General features: G+C 39.7%; 1 protein-coding gene across 2 annotated transcripts in view; it reads right to left on the bottom strand.

Moving 5' to 3' along the window:
• The window catches only part of MAPK11 (mitogen-activated protein kinase 11), a 53,145-nt gene extending 34,559 nt beyond the window's left edge, over positions 1-18,586 (bottom strand). Inside the window, exon 1 of one of the 2 annotated variants that reach the window (XM_063155410.1) lies at positions 18,537-18,586. Coding sequence is in view for 1 of the 2 variants with exons in the window: in XM_063155409.1 (XP_063011479.1) it covers positions 15,493-15,500 (8 nt within the window). In the remaining variant the exon portion in view is untranslated. Of the gene's footprint in view, positions 1-15,492; positions 15,818-18,536 lie in introns of those variants that run through there. The other variant, XM_063155409.1, reaches the window with a different exon arrangement.
• Positions 18,587-22,332: the final 3,746 nt, after the last annotated feature.

The raw sequence follows: 22,332 nt of genomic DNA, 5'->3' as shown, positions 1-22,332 counted from the left end.
AGACACTTGTTGCATTTGCCCATGAAATACTCTCTCATATTTCTGCTATTAACTGGCTGTTGCCAAAGACCTATTTGGGAGAAGGCTTCACAGCACCCAGGTTGATTCAGATGACCTGCTCCCGTCTGAGACTATTTTGTCCTGTTAGGTCTTAGATATTTAAACTGGAAAAGCATTTTTTTAATGTTGTGAGAACATGAAGGGTCTTGCATTAAAGAGAACTTAAAATTTAGTTACTCATTTTTAGCCTCAATTTGAAAATTAAAAGTCCAAGGCATTTCACACCTATAATGAGGTGTGAAATCAAATAAGCAATTCTGCTTTTGATTGAGGACTTTTAAAATCTGGGTTAAATCCTAGTATATATATGGCAAGAATAGGTTTCTATTCTTTCTGAGAAGAGAGATTCTAATATGGCTTGAGTTCAGAGCTCAGGCTTTGTTTCCTTTTTTTCCACATTCTTTCTCTGTGGAATTAGGATGGCCACTAGATATCTCTGTGACAGCTTTCCACGTTTATGACCTGAGACTAGGATTGTTTCCTTATTTTAAGTATAAATATATAAGACTGATGCTACCTGAGATAGTAATAACACTTTATTAGCTAAGCCTATTGTTTGCAGACATTGATAAAATTTTTTCACATATTCCTATCATACTGCTGTGGATGCAGGGTGGGAAATATTTTCTAATATCCTGTTAAAAATGTAATTCTGACAAAAAAAAAAAATCAGTGTCCTTTACCTAAAATTACAGAGGAGTGTATCTTGGCCTCCTGGAGTCTACCAGAACAGGGTAGCAGTGTTTTTCCTACATGCAGGAGCAACACATGGCTGTTATTCTAAGATCATGTTGCTATTAGATGTCTCAATGTGATTGGAACTGCAAGCATGCTGGCAATTGGTGTCAGAAGTCCTCAAAGTAAATTAAATAAAATACAATATCCTGCTCAGTCATGTCAACAAAGGCTTCTAGGTGCATGTACATTCAGAACAAGGCCATCACCAGAAAAATAAATAGAGATTTAACTTTATAATAATTCCTAATTAAGCAAACCAAGGTCCAGATATGAAGAAAGGCTGAGATGGGCTATTAATACATAGTGCCATATTTTCACTTGCAATCCATGTAATTATGTTGCCTGCTGAATCACAACAACACCATGATGCTATATTCTTATGCATAATACAGCTTCATTCAAACACAGTCTAATATTGACATGTATAATCAATAGCTGCAGAGAGCCCAGCACCACTCCTATTCAAGTCAAATTTCATTATGAGAATGGGAGCAAGAACACATTGTTCCAAATGCATTAATTTGGGCTTCTGTCCTGAATATGCATCAGCTGTAAATTTTTTCACAGTGACTGAAGGTACTCTAAAGATGAAAGCAGATGCAGATGTAAGAGCCCACATACACCAAGCTCTGTGCTTTTCTGATGCACATTAAGAAATCACACTCAAGGAAAACTGTTTAACTGACTACTGTGTTGTTTCTTTTGCCTCCAAAGAACACCATGGGTTCTTTAAAATGGCTGTGCATTGCAAATCATGAATTCCTCTTATCACAATCCAAAAATAATTATGCATTGGAACAATTATATTAATGAGGTGTCAATCTGGCTAAAACTGTGCTTATTCTGCATGCAAAGTCAATATGAAGAAAAGTTGTTACTTACAGGACTTCTAAATGCCATGGGGTTGTAGATGTGTACAAACTTGCACCCACACCCATAGGGCTGCTCTGCCTGATGCCTGTGAGCTTTGGAACACGGTAAACTCTATTACAGTGCTTTAAAAATATGCAAATATTTGCAGTTGAGGGAGAACAATATGAAATCCATATCTGATTCAGCTTTAACTCTTAATGAACACTTACAGAAAATTGATACCAATGCAAACTTGTAAAAGCAGAACACAAATTTCTAGTAAATTAGCCTGACTTAGTATGAGGTGCATGTATTCACATGCCTTCATTTGCCATCTGCTACTCATCTGCAGAATTTTGCACTCCAATCTGGTGCTGTTCATTTCCCATAAAGCAGTTACATTCAACCTTGTCATACTGAAAATACAGCATCCTTCTTCATAGTTGTGTTTTTCAGTCATTTTTTGAGATATTGTGAGGATACAACTCAGACAGCTTGAGAAAAATGGTACAAGTTCACTTGTTCTATTTTATATAATCCTGTCTAATCTATCTGCAGGGTTTTTTTGGTCCATTAGCATGACTCCAGTGTACAGTGGGCTATTCCACAAAGGTGAAAAGTGGGATTTCTACTTTAATCACATTTTATTTCTCGCTGATATTACAATGTCACCTTCTTGGTTTTTACTTAATAACCTGTCTTTGGACTCTGCTGTGAAGACCTTTGGTTCCTCAAAGTAAATGTGTCGGTAAGGCTTCAAAGAATGGTTGCAATGTGACTGTGGCGTGACAAATGACACTGCAGATGTTGAGCAGGGTGGACAATAATGGACCTGATGGCGGCATGCCCTCTACTGAGGCTTCACAAGGGCTTGATTAAGCCAGGGAAATGCAGTTGTGTGGCTTGGCAGGCTGCTATTGGGCACATTTGGACCCAAAACATACCTTGCTTGCTAAATATCTGGATCAAACTTTCTGCTATTATTATTATGGCAGGATGGTAGGACAATGATGTGATGTTTTAAAAATCATTTCAAACAATCATTTGGATAAAAAATGTGATCCACATTCTATTTGGGAGCTGCTATCCATAAAAGAAGACATTTTTTTCACAGTTTCATCATAATTCAGGATGTATTTGATACACATTGGCTTTTTCAAGTTATATAGATCCTGCATCTACTGAAATCTAACTATAGTTTTATTAATGAACCTACACAGTCTCTACACTGTGAAAGAGCAGCTTATTACTCCTTAGATTTTCTTGTACTTACAAGAATTCTTATAAACTGAACTACAAAAGCTGTGCCCACAGTTTAACAACTGTCTTATATATGTATGGCCATCTTAAAAAAAATTAAGCCATAAACCTTTGTATGTAGAACTGTGTAGATGTATGATATACATCTACTAATAATTTCAGAAATAAAGATCAGGTGTTGCCTCAGTTTACCTGTTTTGTGTTATTGTACTTGAATTACACAGATCAATGAATAAAAGCAATGGCAAACATAAACTGTTTTTGAGGAATTATTAATTGAGGGACTTGAACCTACAGATTTAAGCCTGTTAATATCCCTTCTTTAAACTTGAACTTAACAAAGGGAATACTGAGTCAGAGGCCCTGGAAAGGAGTGGGGTTATCAGTAGTTGCAAGGAATAAGTGAGACAAATCCTGACTGCAACAAGCATATGACCACAAAAAAAGGGGAAGGGAATTGTGCTGAAAAGAGTTTTCAAGGGAAGGCTGCTACACTGATGAATAATATCAGACTGGAGGCGATTTCCAGTCACTGAATTACAGGTGTTACATTTGCCATCACAAACTGACTGAGTGCCAATTAATAAGTACTTTCACTGGCCTTATCAGAAAATTTATATTAGGTTATAGGCTACCAATGTATATTTGTGATTATGCCAGTGCTGATCTCTGGCCTTTCTTTGGTGTTTCACATTCCTCCAGTGTATTTCTAGACATCAAGTGTGTCTGTGGCAGCATTAAGTTCTCTGAGCTCTTTTTGTTTCCTGTACTAAGATAGGCTCACCTCTTGTTAGTATGATTCTGAGGAGAAGGCCAAGCAGAAACTGTAACAGCTCCTCCTGTGGAGTTGAGTATTTTATGAAAAATACTACGTGACAGTTCTCTGTGGCCACCAGAGAGTTACAAACTAATCCTTTTTTGTACTAGAGTCTGTTGTTTAAAGAGAAATTAATTATTTCAAATTTCCTTGGGGTTTTACTCATCCTGTAGTAAAACACAAACTGTCCTGTTTGCTGCTTGCTTACTGTTATCTCCTGCTTCAAATGGTAAAATAATAAATAGGCTGAGATTTTTTATTGACTGAAACTCTCCGACATGAATGGCATAACTGGGCTTTCAAAAACAAAGGTCATGTCCACTGCCTTATTTGTGTGAACATTTAAGTGACAGGACAGTGACCTGTGGCAAAACCTTTTCATTCCCAGTGTGCATTTGGGGGCTCTTCAATATAAATTTTTCATGCATACCAAGCTAATGTTTCTGTCTATAGTGGTTTTTTACACTAAAGAGAACTGATGAAAGAATTCTTTGCTGGCAAAGGCAGCATATTTGTTCTAAAGACCAGCCTGTTTTACAGCAAAATACCTTGGTAAGCTAAAGTTTCTTAACACTACTTATCTTCAGTCTCATTTGAGGTGGAAGTAGACTGAGTATACCTTGAGAAATAAGGCAAGTATGTCCTTAATTGGAGTTTACAGATGATGATTTTTATGCTACAGGTGTTCTTGAAATTATTGAGATGGGTGTGATGCCAGCTTTTATTACTAACACAGTAACTGTTTCATCTTACTCCAGTTAGACAAAATACTTCTGTATCTAGTGGTCTACCTATTTTTTGCAGTAGTGTGGAATAGTGGATGAGTTTGTATGAAGCCTCTTTCCCATATTTTTCATTTTTGTCTATTACAATATATTCCAATTTCCTTCTAAAAAGACATCAGCCAACTGCATTGTCCAGCATTTTTTGCTTAGAGGTAGAGCTTATATTTTCTTTAAAATCTCGGAATGACTGGAAGCATGGCAGTTGAAACCAATTCTCTCTCTCCCTGTCTTTATCCCTCCATTTCATAACATAGAGGTTTAGCAAATATTGTATCAATTTTAGGTAATTCTTCTAGAAAGCTCTGTAGAACGCTTTTCCCTGTGGGGGCTTTAGAAGCACCAGGTTTTCTGTAACTTTTCCTCTTTTATTTGTTTTCATAACTTTTTCTGCCTTGAAATATAGATGTAGCAAACATTGGCTCAAGCTTCATTTGAAAGTGGTTTTTTTTATGTATTGTAAAAATCAAGTCCTCTACAGCTGTCTCTTGAACTTAATGGATGCCCTTACAGAGTGTCCATTTACTCCTTCTGCCTGATCTGTATCTTGGTTTTTTGTGTGATGGTGTTGCACCTACCTGACAGTTTTAGCAGGTCTCTTTCCATGACTCAGCAATCATTAATGTATTTTGAGGCCCAAATCAATGTCTGGACTTGCCTCAATTTGTGCATCCTGCACTAACATCTATTTTGAAATGAGGATTAGCAATATTTAAAGCACCTATGGTAGACTATTTTTTCCTCCAATTTAGATAAAAGCATGTTACCAGGATCTCAGTGGAATGGTAGTGTTTTGTCTTTATACAAATAGAGGCTCACTGGACCCAGTGAGATCCCAGTGCCTGTGAATGTTGTTGATATCTGCCCCAAGACACACCATGCTGCTCAGAGTCTGGTTCTGTACCATAAAAGAGTCCATGTTATTCCTGCTGCAGATTCTATCCCTTGCTTTGGTGTGATGAATTGCTAGCTGCATACTGGAAGAAGAAGGTGCTTTCTATTTGATTCTGCTATGGCAGCAGAAGAGCTTTGCAATTACTGGTGTTTTTGTGGACAGGTGATCCTGCAAAGTCATTCAATCTCAGCACTATTTTGTGTGCTTACTTACAGAAATTGCTAGCTATAGAGTAGCTCCTTTAGTCTCAGAAAATCAATAAATTATGTCATTAGCTATTAGAACCTCCCACACTCCTTATGCAGGTGAAGCAGTAGATTTTTTGCAAGCATTCAGCCTCTTGAAACTATTTGCCTCCTAGATAAGTGATTTTCTCACACTGCAATAGCTGCAATGTCATCACATTTAGGTCTTTTTAGTTTAATTCAGCTGGCTTCTTCTTTTCCCTCATTTCCATTTGAGGATTCCAGACTCATTTCTAACTGTCAGGACTCTCGCTCCATGAATAATAACTATTTGTTAAGACTGGACACCATCAAGTCATTCATACTGCAAATTGTGGCAAGAATTATGATTGTTCTAACAATATTTGATGACACTGGGAGCCTGGACTTGACCTGTGAGATTCCTTCCCAATGCTACGATGTTCCCATTGCAAATCCCACCATCAAAAGACCAAATGGCAAAGAGAAGGAAAAGCTAAATCACAAAACAGCACAAGAAATTCTCTGTGAAGGCACAGTCCCCTACCTCAATCTCACTGTCCAGTGACTCATTGTACCTCAAACTGCGCTAAAAAACTTAATAACACCAGAGCTCAGATCTTCACAGCTATGTGAAAACCTGTTCAGACTAGGAAATATATTTTTTTTGTTAAAAATTAAAGATGAGAAGGCTGTATTCTCCCTCAAGAGTAGCTATTTTCAGTTATTTCTTTCTATAGTCATGCATGCATAGCTGTCAGCAGTTCTGCTTTAAGAGGTAGGATAACTTACCCTAATTATTCCTGGACAATTCTTTCCTAGATATTCATGCCCACTCTTAGTATGAACATTTCCTTCCTTCCTTCCTTGGTTGCTTGCTTTCTTTCTTTCTTGCCTATTTTCTTATGTCTTAGACCAAAACAAGCCTTACAGATATTTCTCACAGTCCCACATATGAAAGAAGAAGACAAAAAGAAACTTGAGGCAGGGTTGGCCTGCATTAGTCCCCACTGCTGTATTGATTGTGCATTCTCTCTCATTAGCTTACCTAGGATGGGGAGGTTTGATCTACTCAATTCTGCATGATCTCTTTCTTCCCTTATGTCTACTTTTCACCATTCTGTTGATAGATCCAGGCTGTAGGGCTCTAAGGATCAGCCTAGCAGGGAATTTCCCCTCTGTAGTGCAAGCTATGAATAGTATGTACATGTGAACAGCCTGGAAGGGTCATTGTTAAGAAGGCATGAGGAAAAAATTTCTGAGATTGGGCTCAGTGACCTGCTTCCATTCACTGAAGCATATGCTTCCATTCACAGACATGCAGTAATCATAAATCTACCTCTACTAATAACAGTTAGGCAATATTTGTTCAACAAACAAAAATAACATCAGTAACAAAAGCTTAACCAAGGTTCACACTTGCTTTCTGAGATATAAATTGATAAAGTGTAGCTTAGACAGAAATATCAGTTTCATTAGACCTTTTTGTTAAGGTGATGGTCCTTAGCTTGGGAAGTATGGCAGGTGATGCTTTAAAGGAAAAGGCCACAGATGAGAATGCTTACATCCTAAATGTTGTGGCTCTCCTGCTTTATTTAATGAAATGACAGTAATCACAGAGAGGAAAGCAGACAAATGTTTCACACATATGGCAGGCTTCAGCAATTCCCCCAACACAATGAATGCAATCTTTCCAGCTCTAGGCTTTTGCCACAAAGCTAATAGCTCTACTGTTCCGGAAACCAATCACATGCCCCGTGCCTCTCCCTGCAGGTGCAGCTTGCCTGGGCAATCCAACCACAAACACTGTATTTTTGCACTCTCATGTACAGGAGTAAGTTGCAATCCTGCAATCAGGAAATGCTGTGACCAGAAGTCATTACGGTGAATTTTCTGAAGTAATGCAAAGGCACACAGGAAATAGCTTTCCATGATTTAAAGCCTTTTCACATGGGCTGCTCAATTCTCAGAAACAGCAAGCAGTAATTGAAGACAAGTGATAGGTTATTGCTTTCTCTCCCGTCCTATTTTTCCATCAAAGCAGGAAAGGAAATTAAAGATAAATCTGTTTTTATGAAACAGAAATAGGTTTTTTTATTACAAATAAATCTTGGACAAAACCAGAGCAAGTGAAAGCACTGCTGTTTCTCTTTTATGGCAGGTAACTTGGTAAGGTATGGGACAGGTGGCTTCAGGAAGTAAAATACTCCATGCCTCTGCACGTGTTTGGTGATCTGTTAAAATAGCAGCTGTCCCACTCTCATCTCAGTCATAATGAGAAGGCAATTATTACAGCCTTAATTATCATTACAGATAAGCAAACGGGCTTCAGCACAACTTGAATCCTGGCTCTTTTGCTCTTGTTTACCAGAAGCCACACACTGCTCCAGGCAATTCACGCAGCAAGCAGACGCATCCAGGATCAGCCAGAATGAGGAAGGCTGTTGACCAACGTCAGCTGTTGCTTAGACCTTACGAAATGTAGGTCCAGTTCTTGGGCTCACACAGGGCTTTGGTGGGATTGTTTTGGCATGCCTTTTCCAGCCCAAGTGTTCCTGGAGCTCTAGGCTCTTTGGCTCTCTCAAACTTAACCTCAGCCCTAGTGCTAGCCCCAGCCCTTATCCAACCAAACCTATGAGTTTTCCAGATCAGAAAGATGTTGGAGCAGCAAGGAAACATATAGTTTTTGTTTTGTGTTTGGGCTAGGGATAAAGACTTAGGTTTAGGGTTAAGACTCAGAGAGTCAAAGAGCTTACAGCTCCAGGAACAACAGGGCTGGAAAAGGCATGCCAAGGTGATCCCAGCAAGGCCTCAACCCATCAGAAAGATGTAGGACCAGCAAGGTTGAGGCCTTGCTGGTCCTACATCTTTCTGATTGGGAAAACTCATAGGACTGGGTAAGGGCCAGTGCTAGGGCTGTGGCTAGCACTAGGGCTGGGGTTAGTGTTAGGTTTACAGTTAGGGTTGAGAGAGCCAAAGAGCCTACAGCTTCAGGAACACTGGGGCTGGAAAAGGCAAGCCCACAGGTTCCCAGCAAGACCCCAACCTTGCTGCTCCTACTTCTTTCTGATCTTATAGGAAAACCTATATTCTTGGGCTTGGGTTGGGGCTAAGGCTGGGTTTAAGGTTAGGGTAAGGTTAAAAGTTTGGGTTTGGGATAGGGTTGGGACAGTCAAAGTGCCTACAGCTCCATGAACACTTGGGCTGGGAGTGGCATGCCAAGGCCATCTCGGCAGGGCCCAACCTTGATGCTTCTACTTCTTTCTAAACTTGAACACCAATACTGCTGGGGACTTTAGACTTAGGCTTAGGGGTAGGGTTAAGGTTAGGCTTGAGTGAATCAAAGAGCCTACAGCTCCAGGAACACTAGGGCTGGAAACAGTATGCCAGCCATTCCAGCATGGCCCCAGCCTTGCTGCTTCTACATCTTTCTGACTTGGAAAACTGATGGGATAGGGTTAGAGCCCTAGGATTAGGGCTAGGGCTGGTGTTAGGGTTAGATTTAGAGTGAGTGTTATGGTTAGGGTTCAGAGAATCAAAGAGACCACAACTCCAGGAACACTGGTGGTGGAAAAGGCATGCCTAAGTGGTCCTGGCAGGACTCCAACCTTGCTGCTCTTACATCTTTCAGATCAGGAAAACCCAGGATTGGGTTAGGCCTTGTGCTAGGGCTGGGGTTAGGGTTAGATTTAGGGCTAGTGATGAGAGAGTCAAAGAGTCTGCAGCTCCGGGAACACTGGGTCTGGAAAAGCAATCTATGAAGTTTGCCTTGGCAATATGAACTGTAATTCCAACAAAGAATAAAAGATTTCAGAAGAAAGTTAATTCCCTTACAACACTTACCTTGAAGCATATTTAGCTCAATCTAGCATGTCCTTGTGTAGGAAAAATTCATTCTGAGGCCTAACACCTTCTCAGCTGCACTGTGTCATTATTCAAGTTCATCACAAGTATGCTGCATGTTGGCATGGCCTTCTGGTGCAAGCATTGTGAAAAGGATAATCAGTGTCCAAGAAGAAACTTTGGAGAATAGATTATGATCATCTTCTCAGCATCTTGTCTTGTTTCCCTTTTTCCTTTCATTCTCCAGTAAAGATTCATCAGCAGTTGTTACAAGTCCCTATTGCTGGAGACCAGTGAAAGCATGGACATAGGATGCAGCCCATTGCTCAGTGCTGAATTGGTATTTGTGTGATTTTGACTTTGTTTTCACTACTGCTAGGGGTGAAAGCGATATATAGCACATACAGCAGGATCAAAAAAAGGATAAACCCTCCATTACTATGCTTCACAGTGTTTGGCATTTCAAATCAAGAGATAATGTTAAATTCTGTCATATTGATTACACACACACAAAAAAAAAAAAAAATCAAAGGCCAATGGTCAACTTGTGACACAGGAGCCTATTCTGAATGGCCCACAGGGCAATTTGGGACAGTGCTGGGAAATTCTACGATTTGAAAATTCACCTGCAAAAGACAACTGTTTCTAGTTTCTTCTGAATCCAATGAAATAATTTGAATTTAAAGAACACAGGCAGTCCCTGTCCTTCAGAGGCAAGGTACTGCCAATTGATTGATTGGTATCACCTTTCTGTGAGGTAGCATCCCTCTGCTCCTATCGATCTTCTACCAGAGCTGCCCCTAACCTCTAAATTGAGAAAGAAAATACAGCTTGGCATATGCACTAGAAAAAGGCTGCTTCTCCAGCTTTAGAGTACAATTGTCTTTGAGGATGGTGCATTTATTTGGGCTAAAACATAGTTTTTAATTGAAGCTGTTAAAGCTCCAGACTGAAAGAGCTTTTAAAATTTGGTATGTCTCCTATGAATCACAACATATCCTGAGATCTCTATTGTCTCAAGTTGCCTTTTAACAGCTCTAGGCTAAAAACTTAAAGACAAAGCATTTTAAAAAGCTGAATGAAAGAAAGGGAACACAAAGAGACTTGTCTGGCTCACAGCCAGGCCAAGGATGCTATCTGAAGAATAGTCTGAAATATAAATCACTGAATATGGAGATTTACCATGTCATCAATTATTTTTAGCAGAGTGAAGAACTAACTCAGTTTTAAGAAACATGTGAGAGAAAGATGCAGCCTTAAAATTAACTTTGGTTTAAGTTTCTTCTTTGAACTACTGGTATTGATCATTGTGATTTGCATTTTACATATTCCTTGTAGATGTCTGCTGGTTTTTTTTTACTAATTCAAAATACACCATGTTTTTCTACAATAAAAATATAAAGCTTAAATAAAAAACTATGGAACAAAAATGTATAATGAAAAACAAGAGCTGGAAATAAATCTAGAAATAAAATAAATAAATAATAAAAGCTAAAAGCTATTTATTTATAAAATAAATAAATAATAAAAGCTAGAAATAAATCTCCCTGCTAGCTGCTGGGAGAAAAAGCCGTTCTACACATTTTTAAAGGCTTTGCATTCCTATACCTCAAGTGTCAGCTTACCTGATACTTTCCTAACATTTGAAAGTTGATGGCTAAAGACCTACTCATTCAACTAACACCTTGCTGTTTTGTTACACCAAATGTATTTCTGGACTCTGGCCCTAATTCAGAGGATGTCTATTATTTTCAAGTGCTGTAGTTCTTAATCTTGTATATTCTTTAAACTTTAATAGATCTCAAGTTGTGGTAGCATTCATGAAGGTACTTATGTGCTTATGTGGAACTCATAAGCACATGAACTAGTGTTCTAGAAGTCAGCTTTGCTGTGAGACACAGAATCAAACCTACTGATGTGGGATGCAAATAGTGATGATGGCAGCAGCACACAGTTATGTCAGCTCATGATGAGAGGGGAATGACAGTCTGTTAATCTGTTCTAGAGCTGTGGCCCACGAGTTCCCTTGCTTCATCACACTGTAGCCAATGTAATGTTAAATAGTTATTCCAAACTTCCATAAATTCACTGTAGTCACCTTGCTGACTACAAAAATCCCTGCAGCTACACAGTCCCAATCTGATTGCAAACTGATTTGCTTCTGACAAGTCATACCACACTGTCCAGAATGTTGCCTTTCATCAGAATAGGTATTTCTCCATTAAAACAAAAGAAGTGAAAACTGATGAAGAACCAAAATTCATTCTGGGCAAAAGAGCTGTTCTGTAAAAGCAGGGAAGTATTTCTGACACAAACAGGGATTCCTGACTGCTGAATCACAGGAGTGTGGCCACCATGTTAGTGGAAGGTCTGGGAAGCCACTCCTGTACTCATGACTGGATGCATTTGTTAATGAGTACTAATAGGAAAGAGGAAGGAGGGGAACAGGGATCTACATTTTTCTCAATTATTTGGAAATTCATACTACTTACAACTGCAGTACTCAAAAACTATGTCCCAATATGTATGCAGGTGATCTACAGGCTCTACTGGCACATCGAGGGCCAGATCCTCCTCTCTTTTCCTCACACAAACTGGAGATAACTCAACTGCAATTCATGCTGCTGAAACAGGGAGAAGAGTCAGACCTGAAGTTTGATCTTCTGTTATTTTTAATGAAACTTTTCTAGCAAGCTATCACTTCCATGCAATGCAAGATGTCCCCTTGCAGGAATTGTAAGTGCTATTGACAGAAATATTCCAGTTTAATTAAGTTGCTAAAAGAGACTGCCACTTTTAATGTAGAAGAAGGGGTACTTTCAGAGAGAGATGCAGCAGAAATAGCTGCCTTCAGCAGAAATGAAATAGCTGGGGGAAAAGAAGCCAGCAGCTGTACACAGAGCAAATGGTGATTAAATGGAACCACAAAGAAAGAATAAGGAACAAATCAGTGAAAAGAGAGATGAAGACCTAGAAAGTAGAGTATGAGTAATAGTGTTAAAGAAAAATGACTTGTTGTGCAAGAGTAATGAAAATGCTAGACTATGTCTCTGAAAATACTGCGTAAAGAAGTAGTGATCATTGTGGGAAATTATGATTTAGAAACTGGAAGGGAAAAGTGCTAACTTAAAAAGCAGCCCACATCCTTAAAAGGTCTGAGACCTCAGAGAGCTATTTTTAAAGATTAAATTGGAAATGCACAGGATGAAGGAACCGTGTATAAATAACAGTTGAGAAAACATGAAAAAAAAGTTAACATCCAAAGCATATCTTTCTGGCTTCAGACTGAAATCTGAAGAACTTAGAGAAATTCTGTGTAACTCTGAGAAACCTTAGAGAAATTGTAAAAGGCTTCTGGTGCTATGCATTAGATTTCTGCAACTTGCAATGAATTACCATGTTTGTTTAATAAAAATCATCTTGAATGAGAGAAAAAAGGTCAAGCTGAAGAGATAAATAAAGAAAAAATATTGAAAGGGCAAAGTGAAAAAAGCATCTCTTCAAATTAATGTAAGGAAGGATGCATGAAAAATAAGTTTGTCAGAGGGGAGAGAGATGGAAGAGCATGATGGGAAAACCTGACAGTTCAGATATACAGCTGGTAATTAGGCAGTTCCTGGGTGTCTTTTCTCTACTCCAGGATGAGAGGAGGTCAACTCCCACTCAGATTAGTCAAGGATCAAAGGACCAAAAAGTTTTGAAAGCCACATAAAGCAAATTTTTCTTTCTAACATGGTTTGGGATGCCTCTGAGCTAGTCCTGTGTATGCAACTGGAGTTTAAAGAAGAGAAATGGAATGAAAAGACTGAAAAGGAGGAAGAGGATTACCAGGGAAAATAAAGGTATTTTTAGCTTTTATTTTCCTCCAGTACAGTGTCAAAGTGATGAAATGTAATTAATATTGATCCTCTGTGATTCAGAAACTGCCTGTAGTATTTTTGAGTCTATATGCCACTTGCACAGCTGCTGTTGGCTTTCCAGGGGCACAGAGCTGCCCTGAGCACCACCAACCATGCAGAAGAGAAAAGGTACCATTGGGCATTACTCTGAGAGGGGAACTAAGGAGAGGCAATGGTTTTAGCAAGTGCATTTAAATAGGTGCCTATCACAGCTTTAAATTGTTAGATGTTGGGAAAGAGCCACTAATTTGCTGCAGCAGTTGCTTGCACATAAGGCCATGTTTGGAACTTTTGTAGATGGGATATATCATAACTATTCCAAGCTGTGACAATTCATTGTGAAGTTCATAATCTGTATCACTTGTGTGCACCCTCATAAAAAACCTCCTGAAAAACCTGTATGCTGGAAAGCTGGAGACAAGAAGAGCAGATCCTCCAGGCTGCCAAAGTGCCACTGTGGACACATTTCTGCCAATCCATTTTCATGACAGACACTTCTTTCCAGCAATGGTCTTTCCACTGCATGTCACTGTCTCCTAGCCCATCCGTCCTCTCAAATTGCCTTCTCTCCCTCTGGCTGTTTTGTGTTTCACTTGTGTATGCAGGTTTTAATCCCTCCATCCGATTAGTTAGGAGAAAAAACAGTCTTAATCTGACAACAACAGGATTATGTATCACTGCAAATGATTACATTATTGAAATTTTTTTTATTTACTAATGTGGTTTATAGCAGAATGCAATGAGGTTTTTTTTTTTTTTTTTTTTTTTGCAAGAAAGTAAGAAGTTATCCTCAAAACATATTGGATTTAAGAGTACTTTATGAAACACTGATATCATCCACCAAGAAGAGATATCTCTCAGCTCATTTCAGCAGCATGTTTTTATGCTGATGTTCCTAGGAGACTTAGCAGATCTTTGCATTGTCTTGGGCCTGGCTTCATTTGCCCCACCTGGGAAATTTTGTACAATCAGAAAAATAAAAGCCAGGCATACACTCCCTTACAAAGTAGCTGCCCTCCAAAGAAATTTCCTTGTAATTATTTCCACAATGACCTGGCTGAAATAACCTGCACATTTCAAGGCTTAAATTGTCAACATATCAGATATTTGTGTAAAACAATTAACTTATGCAGGCCTCACCGTTTTAGCTATTTGTCACTGTTTGAGACAGATTAGCTGGGAATTTGGAAACCCATTTTGTTAAATTTTTCAAGTAAGCTTATTAGACATCTTATAAAACATGAAAACAGTCACTTAATAGAACTTGTTTTTGTACTGAGGTGAGTAACCCTACTTTTTCACATCAGCAGGCACACATCTGGTGGGTTCAGGACAAGGAAATGCACATCTGTATTACATGACAGCAGTGAGCCTCCAGCCTGCCTCTCAGGTACATAAAACCCCTCCAGAGGTCTGGAACTTCTCTGACAGCCCTCCTGGTGACTCCAGGTGACCTCCTAATGACAGAGGCTCCCACGGGCAGGGGCTGTGGAGCACACAGGCAGGGAGAAGCAGCTTGTCCGGAGTAAGGAATGCCTGAGGCAGAGCTCAAAGCATTCAGTCAGCAGCTGGACTAATTCAGGTGCAGATCAAGGCCATTGCCACTGACCTCAGTCAGACTAAATTTGCAGAACTCTTTCCAGCATCTTTAGATGCTTCTGTTGGCAAAATTTTGGCCTTTAAATTTAATAGATTAAATACAAAATAAATATATATTTTAACTTATTTTGCTGAGTCAAGTTGGAAGCTTATGCCAAGCAAAAGTTGAAATTACAGTGAGAAAAGAGATAAAGAGATAAAATTTTGCTGTATATATGTTACAAAGTGAGAGGGGAGAACTTAGGCAAGTCCCTGCCTTCGACAAGTTTCTAGCAGTAGACAGCAGCTTTATTGAGGTGGCCAGCACCCCAAAATTCACTGTTACTTGCAAGTTCTTAATAATGACAGATCAGTCCTACAGAAACATGAATCATTTATTGAGGAGACCAAAGAAAATGGACATAAGACTTCAAACAGACTACTTACACAGGATAGATAACACAAAAAGAGCTACTTGAAGATAAAAATACAGTGCATGATAATAAAGGTACCAATGTTTTAGCTAGCAAAGAAATAATATAGATTAAAAGTCAATGTCACTTACCAACACATGACAGTGGTGTGCAGAGAATCTCCTAATTTCTCTCAATTCTAGAGGCACCTCTCAATGTGAATGTCTCCACACTGAGGAAATCTTTTATACACTCTCCAAGGGGAAGGGGCCTGACAGCCAAGAGAAGGCTGTTACTGGATTTCTGGTTTTGTTTCTTGTTGCTGCTGTTTGTTTGCCTTGTTATACATACAAACTAGTAAAGAACTGTTATTCTTGCCTGAAAGCCCCTTCATTTCAAAGTTATAATAATTTGGAAGGAAGGGGGCTATATTTTCCTTTCCCATGGAGGTTCCCCCCTTCCTTGGCAGACACCTGTCTTTCAAACCAAGAAAAAAGAGAAGATTTTAAAGGTTAAAGTTTCAGAAATAAGTAATGTAAAAGACTACATCTATTACAAATCAAATCTACAGATCAAGAGAACTGTCATTGAATTTACATAGGAGAATTGTAAATGCAGTGCTCCTTTTAGAGACTTTTAATAATTGATTCCATTGTAACCTCTTGTTAACAAGAACTTAAGTTTCCCCCCTCTGCAAAGGAGATTATGTTATGCAGAATATACAAAGAGTACAGCCTCGTATGATTCAATTAATATTTATTTAATATGTTCTCATACACTTAATCATATTTATAGTCTTACCAAATGTTAACAGTTTTGTTGAAGTTTCTTGGTTGAATACCTCATTTGCACTGAAATTTCAATTAGAAATTTTTTTTAAAATGCAACCAACTCATATTTTGCAGTCACACCTTGCTCTGCCATGGAGCTGGGCTGGTTTCCCAGGTAGGTACAGTTCTGGAGCTTTGAGCTGGTCCTGCTGAGTCCCACAGCTTTGCTGACACTGTTGTTCAGTTCTGAGTGAATGTGTGTAATTCCAATTATTCATAGCCTCACCAGAACCTTTTAAGAACCCTCTATGCTTTCTGAGCTCAGGAGAGATATTTAAATGGCCTTTTACTTCCTTTATGTCTGGCAGGACATAAAGGAAGTAAAAGGCTATTTAAATCTCTCTATCTGAAGGCTATTTAAATCTCTCTATCTGAAGGTCTTTGGCTCTCCTGGTGTTTTGTCTCCAGGTTACTGCCTTTGAACTCTGGTGATTCATGTGTTGGTCACTCACCAACAATACCTCTCAAGAGCAATACCTCTCAAACATCACACCACCACATATTCAAAGCAACCCTCTTCCCCATGTCCCCTTTCCACACATTGCCTCTTTGTCCAACCAGATGTTCACAGAATGCCCTCTCCTTATCCGAGTAACACGGAGAGGGTTTAACTTCAGGTTTACATTGAGAGGGCCAGTCAGAGGGTGACTCCTGGGCCTGCTAAGGCATGCAGGCAACTCAAGTATGGTTCCTGAGCTAGAGTCACACCATGTGGCTGGCATCAGGGTCATGCTGGTTGGAAGGTTGAACCCCCCTGTGATGGGAAAGAGGAGGTCCAAAGGGGCTGCTGAGCCTGGCTCTTAGAGTACCTGTGATCCTGCCTGGTCCTGTGCCGGAGCACCGGAACCTTTAGATCCAAGTAACACATTCTTCTTACTCCTCTCAGCTGCTATGTCAACCATGGGAAGATTTGAAATAGCTTCTACACAGCCTGCTGGTGTCAGTAATGGCAGCAGCAGGCACTTCATGCTGAATCACGAGCTTTTCTTGCTGCATCTGGGCAAGCTGGCAGTTTCACTGTTGGGACAGACTGCAGCAATGTTTTTCAGCAGGTTTCAGTGTATCTCTTTCCAAACACTATAGTGCAAAGCTCATACCTGTCCCAGATAGACCAAGAATGATGGAGAAAACACCTGCTTCCTGAGTAGATAATTCCAGGACTCAATTATGCTCACTGTGAATAATGTGGTCCTATTTTTGTTCTCATTTTATTTGGCTTAGTTTCCAGCTAAAGAATCTTCCTGTCTATTAGACAGGAAAATTCTTTAGCTGGAAACTGACTATTAAAAATCTTCTACAGAGATATTCAATTGAATCAACTCTGAGCTTCCTCTTCAACAAATTAAGTAATTTGAAGTTCTGTTATTAGGTTCCCTGGGCTTTATATAATTATTTTAAGTCATTCTGGAAGTCCTTTCACATTTTTCAGAGTTCTTCAAAGAAAGCAGAAGGTAATGTTGGGCAGTATTCCAGGTACAGCCATAGAGTCTTCATCTCACCTGTAGTGCAGGAGTGCTCTAGGGTGTATTGTGCATTCTTGATTTTCTAACCATTCATCAAATTAAAGCCATTCTGGCCATGACTTTGTCATTGCATAAACCACCAGGTAACAGAAACTGTATCATCACTGCTTTTTCTGGCTTCAGTGCTCCACAAGCCCCTCCACATCTCTCTGAAAAGCCACATGCATATTTTCTGTTCTAATATAAACCATTTAAAGTTCAGCTCACCTCTGCAAAAAAAAGTTATTAGAAATCTGACTTTCATAATTTATTTCCAAGCCCAGATGCCTATATGAGCTACAATGTTAATTTTGCTTTTTATTCATTAAGCAATTTCAGTTTGTTTATGAACTGGTTTCGTTGGTCTTGGTCTATGTTGCTGTATTTTAACACACAGTATAGTCTGGAAGGCTGATGCATTAATCTGGTTAAGAAATCAAAGCAGGTATTTCCAGCCTGAGAGGTTTCACTTGTTGAACCCCCAAGGGAATTTAACTCTGTACTGTGGATTTTTGACTGTTTTAATTTCAATTGAATCAGAATTGTTATGCTGAGGATAAATTTTTACCGGCTTGTTCACTGGCTTATTTGAATGATTACACAATTGTCACACTCTAAGAAATAATTCTGCTATTCAAAGCATAGGTCTAATCAGAATTTTCTCCTTGGAAATAAAAGATTATGGGTAAAAAGCATAGAGGAGAACAAGACTATATTATCTCATGAAAGCAATCAACAAACACTAATCCCTTTAAGTGCTCAGTTTTGAAGCAGAATAGCATTGTTCATAGTATAGAATGCAAAAGGATCAGTATGCACTACCAGCTAGGCAGACAAAATAAGTAGAAAAATACTCCTGTTTACCTTCTGAAAGAAATGCTCTTTCCTTCTGTTATCCACTGGATTGTTATTCACACAGTTCTTTGTGATTTTCAGTTAATACTGCAAGAGAGAGAGTAATTATATTTGTTTTAGAAGTAATGTTATTATATCAACACTAGTATTTCTGTTACCTAATAATCACTTTGAATTACCCTATGTGAACCTTGCTTGGTTGTTTCCCTTTTTTTTTCCTTTTTTTCCCCATTTTTTCTCCCCCTCTTTTTTTTTTTTTTTTTTTTTTTTTTTTTTTTTTTTTTTGAGTTTGAACAAAAGGTTTACCTGATTACAATAGGTATTTGCTTTAGTTAAAAAATGTCCAAGAAAAGACATCAGGCTGTACTTGACCACACTGGACTGCATTCAAAAACATGAAGGAGACCTGGCTGGGGATATTCAAACCCCATCATTCATATAAAGTTTGCTGATCTTTCCTATAGTTGCCCAGCAACAAAGTATGCAAGTCACTCCCTTTTAATTAATGACAGGGAAGCAGTGGGTTAATAATTAATGGAAAGATATGGGACTTCTGAAATAACATCTTGACAGCTCATGTCTTTCACACATGCAGCTGGCTTTTAACCTAGGAAAACTATTTTTCTCACAGTATTTAAATAAATGTCTCATAAGTCTATTGAAATTTAAGCTGTGAATTAAATGCCTCTCACTTTCAGATCATAATCAACATCTGGATGATGTATATTCTACCAAGTAAGTTGAAGAGAAATGGTTTTGCCAGATACCTTAAAAATTATAGAGACAAAATACTCTTAATGCACGGATTGCTGTATAAAATGGGATTGCCAAGGCATTAACACTGTCTTAATTTTGTCACCCCTTCTCTGTTCTGGGCTTATTCATCCTAATTGATCCCCAGCCACGTGACATCTCTATAGAATGTTCACAAGTACTCAGGTCTATTATTCAGAGTACAGCTCTTAGTAGAATTGTAAAACAGCTTGCAGGAAAGCCTTGTCTTCTGAAAATAGGCCGTGACAAGGAGGTTGCAATTGTGTTTGAAAATTTTTGTCAGAAATGTTTATTGGCCCTGGTACTGCCCTCAGTCAGGACAGGGGGATGTTATCAGCACTTGACTCACAACAGCCATATAATTTAGGTGAAAGCAAAAGCGAAGAGAAATATTTCACAGTGTTACCAAGAGGCGACATTCCTTGTGAAATTTATTGCCCATGAAAAGAATGGATTGTAGAATTAACCTGTCACACAAAGAAACAGATAATGTGGCCTCGCTCTTGCTGCTCAATGGCCGTGGCCAGACTGGGAGTTACTGGCAACATGTGTGATGCTGAGGTACTTACAGTTTCATGCAATAATTGCAGCAGAAATCTCCCAGTCAATTTTTTTTAACAGTGCAAAGATGAATGAATTAATGACTTCAAGATGTCTTTTATTACACCAGGGCTGGCACTACTCCCTGAGCGATGGTCAGGCCCTGGAGGTCACAGAGCCCTGTGGGGAGGCTGGCCAGCCTTTCCTAAAGAGGGAAGTATGCCCAGAGGAATGTCACTGATGCCACGGCCCCCTGGCACGGCATCAGTGTGCCGGCATGCAGGTGTACATAGTGTGCAGGTGTACATGGCATGCAGGTGTACACGGCATGCAGGTGTATTATTTTGGGTGCTTCCTCTGGAATCAGAGCAGAAATGGGGAAAGAACAAAAGGAAAGCCTTGTCCGAGAGCTTCTAAGTAACTAGAGGCGTTGTGGGAACTGAAGCCCCTGGCCATTAAAGCGCAATACGTGGTTTATTGCCGCTGCCCAGCCGCCAGGTTCGGGCTCAGGCCGTGCGAGGCCGAGGGCCCGGAGCTGCTCCCGCCGCCTCGCTGAGGCCCCGGGCCGCAGCCCCGCCCGCCGCCAGATGGCGCTCGCCGCCAGCCGGAGGAGCCGCCGCTGCCCCGATGGCGCCGCGGGAGAGCGGGGACGGCGCGGCCCGGGCCGGCCTTGACCGCCCCCTTAAACACGCCCAGAGAGCCCTTGTTTGTTTTTACACAAGTGTTTAGGACTTTGGCAAATAAAGGCCAGTACCGGAGATTTTCGGGCAGAGCTTTCTCTGCCTGCTCGCTGCGGGCCTGGCGCCCTCGGCTCCAAGCCCTCGGCCTCGCAGCATGTGGTGCCCGGGTGGGCAGGGCACGGTCATGGAATGAACACGGCTAAAAGAAACCCGCAGCGTGCGATTGACTATAAGTGTCGGCCAACGAGCTAGTGGTTTTGGGTTTTTTTTTGGGTTTTTTTTGTTTTTTTTTTTAGTTTTTTTTGTTGTTGTTGTTTTTTTTTGTTTTTTTTTTTTTTTTTTAATGCAAAGACACTACGACGGTATTTAGTACCGCAGCTGCATTACAAAAGGCAGTAAATTGCAATAAAAGCATTTTTAACCTACTTTAAGCAAAATTGTAGTCATGTGTGACATCGTTCAGAAATTTTGAAATAATTTGGAATAGTTATTGTTTTAACTGGAAATCACTGTACTTGAACAGTATAATCTTAGTAATGTCTATTTTTCGGTTTGCTGGGAGAGAGAGAAGAGTTTCCTAGGAATGCAGGAAGCTGTTTAGTCTACTGCTTTGTGAGAATGTCCGCTGCTAATAGTTATCAACTTGCAGCATTTTTGCTGTCTCATCTGGAGGGGAATTCTAGCCAGGGAATTTGGGAAGTGTGCACAGTTTATTTTAGTGTTTGTAATACTTTTGCAAGCTGTGAGCTCCTCATTAAAGAAGAAAAAAACCTGAGAAATGGACCTAAAATAACAGTATAGAAAATTTCCAGAATGTAGTAGTTTTAATTTCCTTAGCATTAAACTAAGGCTTCAGGGAAATCATGCAGACTTTCAGATAGAAGTGATTTAGTGTCAGAAATCTGAGATAAAACTGAGTTTGTGTGGGTGGGAAATAGGTCGAAGTTTAACTGGAGAACATTTCTTATAAATTAGGACAACTGAGCAGAACAGCAGCAAAAATCTACTTCTGGTTATGGTTCTGCTGAAATACCGAGGGTTTTTTTCTGTAAAGGCATAGGAAAAACATTCTAATTAATTAGATTTATTTACAACAACTGGGTTTGGGATTGAAATAATTGCTCTGAGACTGAAGTACAGCTGCAGCACACATTCCAGATGTGAAATGTGTGTTGTGGCTGACTTCATTTTCTGATTTTAAACCCAAAATTGGTTAGAATTAGAAAGTGAATAGGTTACTGTTGTCCTCTGAATTAATCCAATGCAGAGGTGCTGTCACATTTCCTCAAATAATCAGATATGTTTTGGGAATAGGCAGGGAAATAGCTTCCTGCCAGATGAAAGGTCACCATGAGAAAGATCATTCACTTGGGTCTGGGAGGTAGGAAACTGCTGCCTCCTGAGGCATGCATGTTCACTAGATTTTAATTTACATTGCACTTTGAAGCTTGAATCAGCAACAAGTTACCATCACACCAGACATGGATCATGCTGTAATCTTCAGATGGGGGAGTTCACCTGGAATGCCCCCCTGCTCTGGGGAAAGCGGCCAGGTGTGTGCTGTGTCCTGCTGCACTTTCCCTGCAGGCAGTGCCTGCTTCCTGCCTCTCCTCTTGTTTTTACTCTTCCAAAGCTCAGACTGGTTTTGTGTTAGGCCACTGAGCGACATCAGAGTCCGTGTGAACAGCTTGGTGAAGACAAAGAAGTGATAAAAGAACTTGTGGAAAACCTAAGCTTTGCCACTTTCAACAGGCAGCTAATGAGACCCAAAGTTTGCAAGAACATGGAACAAGTGTTCCTTTCGCTCTTCC

Source organism: Melospiza melodia, chromosome 4 (genome assembly GCF_035770615.1).
Source record: "Melospiza melodia melodia isolate bMelMel2 chromosome 4, bMelMel2.pri, whole genome shotgun sequence".
Lineage (NCBI taxonomy): Eukaryota > Metazoa > Chordata > Aves > Passeriformes > Passerellidae > Melospiza > Melospiza melodia.
This window is presented reverse-complemented; position numbering and strand designations above follow the sequence as displayed.